Source organism: Rosa chinensis, chromosome 6 (assembly GCF_002994745.2).
Source record: "Rosa chinensis cultivar Old Blush chromosome 6, RchiOBHm-V2, whole genome shotgun sequence".
NCBI classification, from domain to species: domain Eukaryota; kingdom Viridiplantae; phylum Streptophyta; class Magnoliopsida; order Rosales; family Rosaceae; genus Rosa; species Rosa chinensis.
Window position 1 is genome coordinate 44,037,085 of NC_037093.1, and position 12,822 is coordinate 44,049,906.

General features: G+C 36.6%; 2 protein-coding genes across 4 annotated transcripts; one reads left to right on the forward strand and one right to left on the reverse strand.

The window, feature by feature from the left end:
- Window positions 1-364: 364 nt before the first annotated feature.
- LOC112169404 (G2/mitotic-specific cyclin-2) lies at window positions 365-4,998 on the reverse strand. 3 transcript variants are annotated; one of them, XM_024306429.2, is made up of 12 exons: window positions 4,396-4,996; window positions 4,133-4,193; window positions 3,931-4,030; window positions 3,747-3,803; window positions 3,608-3,644; window positions 3,472-3,517; window positions 3,299-3,411; window positions 3,084-3,200; window positions 1,642-1,731; window positions 1,225-1,545; window positions 944-1,122; window positions 365-810 (listed from the first exon to the last, which is right to left on the reverse strand). In XM_024306429.2, the coding sequence occupies exons 2-12, from the start codon at window positions 4,182-4,184 to the stop codon at window positions 672-674; spliced, it is 1,251 nt and encodes a 416-aa protein (XP_024162197.1). In that variant the 5' UTR covers window positions 4,185-4,193; window positions 4,396-4,996; the 3' UTR covers window positions 365-671. The 3 variants fall into 3 exon arrangements, with proteins under 3 accessions (XP_024162197.1, XP_024162196.1, XP_024162195.1); XM_024306428.2 differs by having other exon boundaries at window positions 3,299-3,517; window positions 4,133-4,236; window positions 4,396-4,998; XM_024306427.2 differs by having other exon boundaries at window positions 3,299-3,517.
- A 3,531-nt stretch (window positions 4,999-8,529) lies between these two features.
- LOC112174230 (U-box domain-containing protein 15) lies at window positions 8,530-11,734 on the forward strand. Its single transcript, XM_024311970.2, has 4 exons — window positions 8,530-9,221; window positions 9,338-9,454; window positions 9,809-10,240; window positions 10,498-11,734. Exons 1-4 carry the CDS (start codon window positions 8,874-8,876, stop codon window positions 11,551-11,553), a joined length of 1,953 nt encoding a protein of 650 aa, XP_024167738.1. The 5' UTR covers window positions 8,530-8,873; the 3' UTR covers window positions 11,554-11,734.
- Window positions 11,735-12,822: the final 1,088 nt, after the last annotated feature.

A 12,822-nucleotide genomic window follows, 5' to 3' on the forward strand; every position in this document is an offset into this window, starting at 1 on the left:
AAGAGGGTCAGAGACATTCATGCTCCTCCACAAGTCCACCGGTTTTCCTGATGTACAAGGGAAAGTCAAAGAGGTCTGCTCTTCCTCCTCCTTAGATCGTGCCATTGAATTGATGTCCCAGGTCCCAAGTTCCTGTGATACAATGTTTCACATATTACCGGTTCCAATTCTCCCTAGACTTGCAGAAGGTGTTGGCTCTAGAGTTTTAGATTCGCTTTTCTAAAATTTCTTCATAGATGTTCTCTGCCAAAGTGCCAATTACGTCAATGACTTCCTTCCAGAATTTGGTTCCCTTCTCTTACCAAAGAAATCGAATAAAACCCCTGGGAATTACACTATAGGTAGCAATAATGTGGGTTCATCAAGTAGCAAGAGACCAAACACATATATTCACATAAAGCAACCATTTGGATATTCACATCAAAGCAACCATTTGAAACTTAGAAAACATTAAGTCAATGGAAAACTACTAAGAAATTATTATCTGCAGAATGCAGACGACGCTCAAGTAGATGTTTGTGTTGGCAACAAAAGAAGAAACCCATCATCCCCATATGTGGTTTCACTAAGACCCCCCAGGGCAACTTCTGTTGCTCAGTGACAACTTAAGAAAGACCTTGAAATTAGTAATGCTTTCGCCCCTTAAATTTGATCATCAACTCGCAGAAGTGTCAGGGATTCAGGAGGAACTCAGCTGGTTCAGCTTTAGCAGCATTGCCAAACTTCCAAGTACTGTACTTCCTATGCACTCCTGTTAGCCTACCAGTTTCAGCCTTCTGATGGAAAGTAACCATCAACCTTGAGCATTCTCTGTTGGTACAGACGCAATAAAACAGACAATAAGTACTGATATACTGTGATACAGCAATGAGCAATGTGATCCAAGTACTTTTATTATTCCCTATGTGTACAAACTTGCTATATATGAAACTGAAAGACTCACTGAAGTTCATCTTCTGAGTAATTGGTATACCACTCGCTGGTTTTGCTCCACTGCTTGAACCTTAAAAGACTACACTGAGCGGTGTAAATTGCTGCAGCAGCTAGCAGAGATGGTGGAAACTTTAGCATTTCATACTCCACTAGGCATAGCTCAATGAGGAAGAAGGACAGAAGCTCAAGCTGTTTCAACAAGAGTATTCTATTGTCATAATGAGTAATGAACAACAAGATTTAACAGATAAAGTCTAACTGCATCTTCAAATCTGGGTTCCTATTGCTGACCTTTTTGTCAGACTGAGCAGCCTTGAGGAATCTCCTCATGAAAACATATGAGGTAGGAACAGAAAAGTTGAATTGTAACTTGTTGACCATTGATTTCTCCATGTCAAGGACATCTTTCCTTGTATATGCCTTGTCTGATATCAGAACAAAATCCTCCACGATTGGGACAGAAACCTCCTCATACTTGCAGGCTAGTAACATGGCTGTCACACCAACCAGCTGAAGCTTCTTTCTGACCACCACTTGACGCTCTAAGAATCTGTCTATAAGATTGATGGTGAGGAATAACGTCTCATCCATAAGCTCAAACTTGTAGTGGACCTGGTAACAAAATCAAACCAATTATTAATTATTAAGAAAACATATTCACAGATTTAAAACTTTTCAACCTAATTGGTCCAATTATTAATACCGTACCTCAATAAGCCAGTCGATAAGAATAGCCCTCATCTTCTCATTAATGTCAGGTTGCTGGGCCATGTAACTGGGGGAGACACAGCTTTGATTCTGCATGATTAAGGTGGAAATTTTCAGAATGCCTCATTAGCAAGCAGACCAACCAAAAAAATCCAGAAGAAAGAGACAGTAACAAATGAGCCGGTCAAAATACAAGACACAACTAGTCATCTACTTCTGTAATAATGGCAACTATTTGACAAAGTAGTTCATCAGTCACAATTAATACACAGTACACAACTATTATTAGAAAGAACCAAAAAAGCTTACAAGAAACAACTATTCATAACTGAGTGAGTCACAATATAAATTAAACTACTGTATAGAACTATTTATCTACTAATTGCTATTGTCTCATTGGCCTTCGTCAGTCACAATTGATACACAGTACACAACTATTATTAGAAAGAACCAAAAAAGCTTACAAGAAACAACTATTCAGAACTGAGTGAGTCACAATACAAATTAAACTACTGTATAGAACTATTTATCTACTAATTGCAATTGTCTCATTGGTCAATGCTCTCAATAGATTCATAACTGAGTGAGTCACAATACAAATTAAACTACTGTATAGAACTATTTATCTACTAATTGCAATTGTCTCATTGGTCAATGCTCTCGATATAGTTGCTGTCAATCTTAACCATTGAAAAAGTGACAACAATTGCATGCTTATCGTTGAGAAATACAGTTGCTATTATTATCTAATGTCATAAAACCAGAAATAGATTTTCAACTGAGGAAATTATCTCATTCATCTGCATCCGTGTTCAACATTTGCACATACAACAACATAATGTGGTTGCATTATGTGTTAAGAAGATAGCAGAAACCCTAAAAGAACAGAAATAGATTATCAACTTAGTGACGCCATCTCAATAAGAAGACCCCATAAATGTGGCTCAACATTTACATATACAACAACAACATAACACCAATGTGTTAAAAAAGAAAGCAGAACCCCTAAAAGAACAGAAATAGATTATCAACTTAGTAACGTTATCTCAATAAGAAGACCCCCATTAATGTGGTTCACCATTTGTATATATAACATATAACCTCATTTAACTATTAGGGATCATCTACATATATCCTTTCCATTCTATCTCAATACCATATGAATCCTCAAAAATGCGACCTTTATACATGTTTTAAGCACTTCTAATCAAACAGATATACATCTGTTTGATTAGAAGTGCTTAAAACATGTATAAAGGTCGCATTTTTAAGCACTTCTAATCAAACAGATGTATTGTTAAAAGAACTTCGAGTTATCATGTATTTGTCAAATGCAACCTATACATGTTCTAAGCTCTTCTAATCAAACAGATGTTTTTTCAAAAGAACTTTTAATTATCATGTATTTGTTTAATGCTAACTCCTCAATAACCTAACAGTACCTCAGTTTTCCTGTAGTGTGCATAGATGTCATCTATGTACTCCACAACACTGAGTTGATCCTTAATGCAGCTGGTGTCTATATCCATAATGGGATCTTCCGATTCTTCATCCTCCTCCTGCAGTAATGCATCACCATCCACCTTGTTAATTTTCTAATGAACTAAAAAGGAACCCCCTTATTTTGCCAATCAAATAAAGTACTAGACGCACATACCATCCTATCAATCTCATCTAGCATAGCTTCTGTGTGCTTCACATACATTGGCACAGCATCAGAATCTTCATCCTCACTGTCCTCCACATCTATGATCTCACAGTCCACAAGACCACTAGGATTGACGGTAGATGAGCTCAGTTTCTTAATTTCCTGATCACAATCCCTAACACCACTAGGATTTGGAACCAATGTAGTCACAATGACTTCCTCAGATTCCTAAAACATATAATCACAACCCCAATAAATTTCAATTTGAATTAATAAGGAAAAACAATGAAAACACAGAATTGGGTCACAAGAATATACCTTTGGGCATTGCTGGACCATTTGTGCAGCAAACCTCCTATACAAAACATCATGGCTCAAAAAATTGAAATCTTGGCAGGAAAAAAAAACAAGAAAAGAATCAACCAAAAATGGAGATCAACTAAGAATGAGTTCCAACCTTGTAATGGGTCTATGTCCCAGATTTGACAATTTCTTATCACCAGCCGCATCATTCCTGAATAGCCATTAACAAAAATCTCAAATTAGTTACTTAAACCCCAAAGACTACTAGTGTTAAAAGAATCAAATGCCAGAACAAAAAACACAGAAACAGATTCAGATTCTAAGAAACAGCCACATACCCAGAAGCCTCTCTTTTGAAATTGGTGATATTGCTTAGTGCCGCTCGATGATTGTGCCCAATCTCCTTCACAAACTTGGAACCCCCCAACAATCTTGGACCTTTACAAATTTCAATGACACAAAAAATAGAAATCAAAATTTTAAATCCAAAACGAAAATTAAAACCCTCAACACCATTTAAAGCTTCTGAAGTGTCTCTACCTTGGAAATTTGCAGGCCTAACGAGACCTTGATTGTTCTCCTTGGAACCCATTTCGATCACCTTTAAAACCAGCCGCAACACATTAGAACCCAAAAGAAAGCACCTTCAAATACCAAACACCAAAACCCCTAAATTCAAATTAGACGAAACCCGGCAAAACCCATGATCTAAAACAAGAACCCAGAACCCAGATCACTCAAATTTCAAAAAATTTAAAATTTCCGCAAGAACAGAGAACCAAAAAAAAAAAAACCCAACAAACCTTGACGAAAGGTCGAGTCTTTACGCCCCAGATCAATGATCAAAGCTTGAATCTTTAAGCGGCCCGAGAGAGGCTATTGAATTTGGCCGAGTTGGGTTAAGCCTCTCTCTCTCTCTCTCTCTCTCTCTCTCTCTCTCTTTCTGTCTCTCTCAGTTTGTTCTTGGGGTTTTATGAGCAGAGATTCACATACCAGAATAAAAAGGAAAAGAAATTAAAAGCGAAATTAGGCACGGAGAGAACGGCCATGTGTGTTCGTCTTGTTTTGAATACAACGGCTACTTAATCTCAACCGTCCGATTTTAATACCAATTGAAAAGTCACGATGCCTCTCTCTCACTCTCACTCTAACGGCTATCTCGCTTTTTCCCAACCTTGCGTCGGTGCTCTCGGTTTCCTTTCAAATATTTTGTGTAGGTCAGATTCTGGGCCGGGTCGGGACCTTTCCATCTGTGGAAACAGGCCCGTGTCCACGCTCTTCGCCAATGATTTTTGGCTTTTGCATGATTTGCCGTTTTTGGAAATGTACTAACGTGGAGCCGATGGACGACGCTCTACACCACTATGGAAAGTGTTGCTACAAGAAGCTCCTATGCCCACGTTGTTCGCAACAATTTCATATACATTCTCATTCTTCTATATGGAAAGAAAATCTCTTTAGAACTTGATAGTTTGTTGGGTTCAAAGTTTTAAGGTAAAGATCCATGATATGTGCAATGTTTTGTGGTTAGGCATTGTATTTGATGGGTAATTGAATTTGATTTACCAAAGAATGAAGAGCCAACAACTTTTGAATTTGAATTGAAATCGCTTAAATACCGATGTTAGAAATGTCAATTGTTAGCATGTAATTTTTAGATTATGCACACGATTAGAGGAATCGTGTTTCTAAATGTATTAACGGATGGTATAATGAGATTGGCTTTTATTGTTCATTTTTAGTGTCCGGTCAAACATAACGATCATATAATGAGATCTAATAATGTGATAACTCAAGATCAATAACTATTCATGTAAGCATAAAAATAAAACCCAAAAATCATTGATACATTGTCAACCACTTCATAGTTTGTTATAAGAATAAAATTATGAGAACAAAATAAAATAAAAACCATTTCATAGTTTTGGAGCAAATGATTTTTCTAATTTTTTATTTACATGTATTATTAACCATTTCATGAAAAAAAAATCTAGTTTTCCTATGTTTCTTGGTCATGCTACTATGATCTCCACTAGTAGTCTTGTGTTTTTCTTACTAAGTTACGAGTATAGATTTCATTTTTGTATCTGTCTCTTGTAAGTATTCAGTTTTCTTTACATTCAGGGATAAAATGAACATATTTAGAAGAAAAAAATTTATAATCAAATGAGATAATCACTTTAGTACTTAATTTTATAACATCTACACAATCTAATATTATTTGCGATGAATATAGCAAACCTTTTGTGTTTTAAAGATAATTGGGGCTATTTTGTTAGATACATTTTCTACATGAACTAAGGTTGGAAGTTGGAAATTTAATAAAGGTTCAAATTTTGGTCCGACAAATTGTTATGTATCACCGAAACAAGTCCTAAAGTCCTATAGTGAAAGGAATAATGGCGTGACCTAAAAACTGAATAGACTTGACCTAAGAACGGGCTGGTTGGCAACCACTCGTAAACCGTATTTCATCCACAATTCGCTTTGTGGCCCCAAAACAAGATGTAGCAAAGAGACCCAGTCTGTAGTCAAGGTCAACGCCAGCTAGCCCACACCGAATAACCTACCCATGTGGTCTTCTGACTCATTGAACTTACTCTTGCAACAATCCTAAGTCACATTAGCTACTAATTTAGCTTCATTTAATTAATTATATGATGATTTTACTCTAAACTTGTTGGAGTGGAATCTCATGAAATGAAAAGTAATTGGGAATGGCAATTCTGATATACTAAATACAATTTCCTTATTAGTATTATTGGACCAGTTGGACTAATAACATGACACGATAATTTAAAAAAAAAAAACGTTTTGATAATTTTAATTTATAAATAAATTGCAGTATTCATGCTGGTTTTTAGGTCCTATTTGGGATTGCTTCGCTTTTAAAAAAAATCAGTTTTTGTTCAAAATTTTAGATTTTATTGTGTTTAGTAAGTAAATAAAAAACAGCTTTAATTGAAAAGTATAGATCACTGGCAACAGATTTTAGAAGCAGCCTAGAAGTTGCTTTTAGAAGCTGTTGTGGATCAAAACATACTCTGCACTTGTTTTATATACTGACAGCACTTTTGTTCAAACACGAAACTATTTTATTTCACAGCTGATTATTCTCACAACACAGCAGCAGTTTTTTTTTAAAGTCACAGCAATCTCAAACTAACCCTTAATTAATTAACCGCATCATACACGTTGCCGTGCCAAGAATTTTCCCCCTCTTGAACACTTCTCATCAGTAGAATTTGTTTAACTCTGTACCCAACAAACAATAAAGTAGCCAAACATATTCACCTATAGAGGGAATAAATTTTCACCCGGAGTTAGGAAATTGGGTGGAAGCCCTCCAAATTTGTAATCAATGATTGAAGGATTAGTGTGATAGCTGGTGGTGATATGATCGATTTTCAATCATGGGCGGTGTTGGGGGGATTATTCGTCCCCATGTTTATGGACTAATCAAGCTCTCCTTTATGTTATCGATCTAGACATGGAGAGATTCAAGTTTCAACCTCATACCTTATCTGAACTTCCTAGAAACTATAGATCATATTCACAAATTTAGCATAGTTTGTTTCTTTTGGTCAATCAAAACGTACTGACTAAATATAGAAAACTGTATAAATAAGAACTACAAGAGATTACAAAAAAATCGTAATCACACTGACATTACAAAATGAGTCGAGTAGATAAAAAAATCGTTGCTGCTCAAAAGAAATAAAAAACCTACAAGAGACTTGCTTCAACTTTAATTTGAAGAGATAGAACATATCCATATATAGTTATTGATCAAATATTTTACTTGCAACTTAAAACCCTGAGTGCACCCGTGGATTGTATATAGCAAGTGCAATTTATCTACTCATTAATTTAATTAAAGGGTCATGCACTCTCTTATAGGTATAAGAAATAGTCGCATACTTTTGCATTCCAGACAACCCGACATAATCTTCATTAGATACATACACATGATCACTAAAATTTGACAAGCAAAGTTAAAATCACATTACCATATTTTTAAGTGCAAGCTCAAAAAGAAAAAAGAAAAAAAAGATCATGATAAGAGAATCTACTAGTACATAAGAGTATCTGAAGCTCTATCCTTGAGCTCACTTATGTTTGCTTATTCTATTAGATTGAGTTTGGTTCGGAAACCCAATCGGGAAGATAACCCAACTGTGATTGCTCATTTGCTTGCTATAATTCCCCACAGTTACAATGGTGAGGAAAGATTTATAGTTTGTATGTTGTATAATGAACTAATGATAACATAGCACGAATGTAAAGCCAGATCATATATAGTTTTAACTTTTAAATCTATAAGTCTTAAGTGCTTATGATCACGAATTTGGCATTCGTAATCTTACATGAAGATACAATCAAGCTTTGATAATATTAAATTATAAAAGAGTAAGGCGTTTTTTTTCCCTTTTCAGTATCTTAAAGTCTTATGAATTAAAGATAACGTGTTTGATGAAATGTTTGAATTGTCAGAGAGTAGAAGTCTTATGAATTAAAGATAACGTGTTCGATGAAATGTTTGGATTGTCAGAGAGTAGATGAAAACTTGGAGTCTTGCAAGTTCCAACACTAACTGGGCCACTGGTTTGATTTATCTCTCCCTAAAATCAGTCTTAAGAAAAGCAAGAGGAAAATCAGAGAGCGCAGTGGGATCCATCCCAAAAATCTTGTAGTAATATAGAATTGTGAAGTCTTAGATCAGGGCAGCCACCCCAGAAAACAAAAGCAAAGGCAGATCGGGACCCGTAAGCACAGCAAAGAATAGCACCAATCCAAAACGCTGCACGTGAATGCGCGTCATTTTTGTCAATAAACCGCGTCAACCTCCACAGGCCCCCATGCATGTATCGTATCATCTAGCTAGTAAAACATAAGCAACTGTTTTTCAAACCCCCTTGGCTAGCTCCCCTTCTTTTTTTTAAGTAAAAACACAAAACCCGCCAAACACGTACCACACAAACATGAAAATGATATGTAATTCCCCGCACCTCATTTCGATGGAGACGATCTAGTTTTGTTTGGATTCGTGTTTCGTAAAGTGAGGATCTTTGGTTTGCAGATGATTGGACCCAATGGTAAAAGTGAAACTTAGTTCACTGTTCTCAGCTAGCTAAAGCAACCAGCTAATGAGTGGGGCTTACTTTCTGGGAAAACTCAGCGTTTTTTCCGGAGAGAATTGAAGATATTTAAGTTTTATGAAGACCCTTTAAGGAGGTCTTTGTAGGTGTATAGTTAGGTTCTGCTACTAGGCTGGTGGGAAATGGCAGAGAGGGAGATGGTGATGGAGGGAATAATTAGAAGGGATCATTATCATGGGAAGAAGAATGTTGGTGGTGGTGGTGAAGATGAAAGCGATGGCGGCAGCGTTGAGGAATTGATGGGAGTGATTGAGACCGTTGGATCGTATTCGGGGTTTCGAAGAGCTCACAGGAAGGAGTGCTTGAGCTTGGTGAGAAGGTTGAAGCTATTGCTGCCTCTATTGGAGGAAATAAGGGAGTTGGAGTACTACTCCAATCAGGCTTTGAGCTCTTTGTCTAATTTGAAGAAGGCACTTGCTTCTGCCAAGAAGTTGCTCAAGAATTGTAGCTGTGGGAGTAAGATATACTTGGTCAGTGTGATCTCTCTTCTTCTGTGTTATACACTGAATTACTTTCATGGGTTATTTATCATAATCATGTATTAATGCTTTTGTTAGTTTCTTGTTTGTTTGTGTGATATGAATAGACTCTGGAAAGTGAGGCAATGATGGGAAGGTTTCATGATGTTTATGATAAACTAAGCCAGGCTTTGGATCATTTCCCTTATGTTGAGCTTGGGATCTCAATTGAAGTCAAAGAGCAAGTAATTTCACTTCCTTTGAACTTTTAGCCATATTCAGAAATGTGATTGTTCAATCTAACTCGTATGGGTAGATCTTCTTAGAAATGGATAATCAGTACGACACAAAGACACCATTCACCAAACACCAGCTTTGCTTTAATTTCTGATTTGTAGAACATATGTGTTTGTCTTGTTTGACTGCGGATGTGATATCACAGGTTCAAATGAGAATAAAAGTTCATCTAATTAGGTTTGATCAGATGACACTCTGGCAACATATAACATGCTGTTAAGTAGGAGAAGATATCTTGTTCAATGAGTTTTTAGGGTATTCATTTGGCGGTGCTAGCGTGCTTATGTAATTGCTAACTTCAGGTTCAACTAATGCGAATGCAACTCAAACGAGCAAAGAAACGGGCAGATACACAGGATATAGAGCTGGCAATGGACCTGATGGTTGTGTTCTCTAAGAAAAATGATGACAGGAATGCAGATAAAGCGATACTTGAAAGACTAGCCAACAAGTTGGAACTACACACTATTGCAGACTTGAAAGAGGAAACAATAGCTGTTAGAAAGCTAGCTAAAAGGAGATCAGCAAGGCAGAATGCTGAAAGCATTCAACAGGTCACTGATCTTTTGGGAAGGTTTAAAGAAAATGCAGGGATATATGAGGACTTCTTGCTCGATGGTCCTGTTTCCACGAGAAATCTGAGGCAGTGTCGGTCTTTGTTGATCCCCAATGAGTTTCTATGCCCGATTACGTTGGAGATTATGACTGATCCTGTTATTGTTGCAACTGGACAGGTAAAATCTTTGTTAGTTGTTGGAGCTAATGCACAAAGTTAAAAATACTCTTACATTTTAGCGGATGATCGATTTCACGAACCACATGCTTTTTCATGTCCAAGATTAAAATTTGTGGTTTTAGCATCAACTGTGGTTTTGTTTTATCAAATGTCAAAAGAAAATCTAAAAGCTTTATAAGATCAACTGTAGTTTTGTTTTCTCAAATTTTTTACTTATATGGTATCTGAGATCGTTTTCACTGCCTTCTTTTAAAGACATATGAAAGAGCAAGCATACAAAAGTGGCTGGGTTCCAATCACCACACCTGCCCAAAGACGGGGCAAACATTGGATCATGTATCGCTAGCACCAAATTTTGCTCTCAAGAATCTAATCCAGCAATGGTGTGAGAAGAATCATTTTGAGCTGCCCAAGAAGGATTCTAATGCATTTTCTGATGGCTCTACTGCTGAAATTTTAGAGGAAATATCTTCCTTAGTGTATGATCTATCTTCATGTCAGCTGGATGTTTTAAAAGAAGCCATTTTTAAGATTCGAATGCTCTCTAAAGAGAATCCCGAGAATAGAGTTCTGATAGCTAAGGGTGGAGGGATTCCCCAGTTGATTAAGCTCTTGTCACATCCAGATTCCAAGATTCAAGAACACACAGTGACAGCTCTTCTAAATTTATCGATTGATGAGACCAACAAAAGACTCATAGCAGGGAAAGAGTCTATTCGTGCTATAATTGAGATCTTGCAGCATGGAACAGATGAAGCTAGAGAGAATTCTGCTGCTGCATTGTTCAGCTTATCAATGCTCCATGAGAACAAAGTACTTGTTGGGACTTTGAATGGAATTCCTCCTTTGGTAGATCTTTTGCAGAATGGAACAACCAGAGGTAGAAAGGATGCTGCCACTGCATTATTTAACTTGTCTTTGAACCAAGCCAACAAGTCTAGGGCCATTGACGCAGGTCTAATACCACCCTTGATTCATCTACTTGAGGATAAGAACTTGGGCATGACTGATGAAGCCCTCTCAATTTTGTTACTCCTTGCATCACATCCTGAGGGTCGAAACGAGATTGGGAGATTATCTTTCATTGAAACTCTGGTTGGAATTATCAAGAGTGGAACCCCCAAGAACAAGGAATGTGCTACATCGGTTCTTCTAGAGCTCGGATTGAACAATTCGTCTTTCACTTTGGCTGCACTTCAGTATGGTGTGTATGAGCATCTGGTGGAGGTGGCTAGATGTGGAACCAACAGAGCTCAAAGGAAAGCAAACTCCCTTTTGCAGCATATGAGTAAATGTGAGCACATTCCTTAACATGTGAAACAAACACTCACTGTGATTCTTTATTCTTGAGTGATCTCTAAATTGAGCTTTTCTTCAAAGTTTGTCTCAATATATGTAGTATAGAACTATACTGTATTGTGTTATAACCTATAAGAATTGTTGATTGTAGCAAGTGAAAGAAGCAATCTTTACAGGAAGATTCCTAGACTCTTTTTCTATATCTTTCTTCTACCTAGCTTAGCTACAATTACCATCAGCATATAAATTTTCTCAATCTTCTCATGGATCACTGTTCATGGATGCAACCAATATTTTTTAAATGGTACCAAAAAGTTTGTTCAATGGGACTTTGATAAGGAGTGGGATATTATTAGTCAGTCTAAAATCTGTTAGAATCAGTTACTAGCTTGGATAGTGACATCAGGCTATTGAGGATCAAAATTAGTAACATTGTATTTCGAAACGACCATGACGACATTCTTGCACAGGCATAGGGACTTGTAGCATCGTAAGAACATCTGTGTTGACATTGAAAATCCTAAGTTCGAATCCCTTTCTCCTAGTTATCGATTTGTCGAAGAAAATAAAAAACAAAGGGGCACAACAAAATTCATAAATGCAGATGCAACCAGCAACCCCCATCCAACAAAAAATAAACATTGCAGCTGGCTACGGGTACAAACATAATGACGGTTTCTCAGGCCATGAATCAGTGTGTGCTCCCCATTTTCAGCTTCTCAATTGGGAAGTGATGCTCCCCCAGCATGTTTACAATCAGGAATTTGTTACACCATTTTTAGTATACTGGAAATTCATGTTTCTTGCCTCAAACCAATGGGAGTTTGAGGCCTAGTTGGTGCAATTTCTCTTCTTTTTCTGATTGCATTTATTTTTCTCGTGGTAAATATTTAATTTCAGACTCACATCAGAGCCTTAGAGGGAAAATGGTTTCATAAAGCTTGAAGGGCCACAACCACACACCAAATTAAGAAAAATAGGTCCCCTCTATTAGCAATTTAGCATTAGGCCGGCCAGAGGTAGTCTTATTATTATTATTATTAATTTTTTTGTGTTTGGTTACATAATGATCTCCAAAGTAAAATTTTCATAGTATTGTTCTCTTTCTTTTATACTAGTCTTTAACCTGCGTGTTTACACGGATAATTGAAGAGAGTAACATGTGATACTATGATTGTTCATTTAATTTTGTTTGTTTTCATTTTATGTTTATCTAACAATTAAAATTAAAAATATGTTTTACATTTTTAACCTTTAAAAATAAAAAAATACTGATATGAT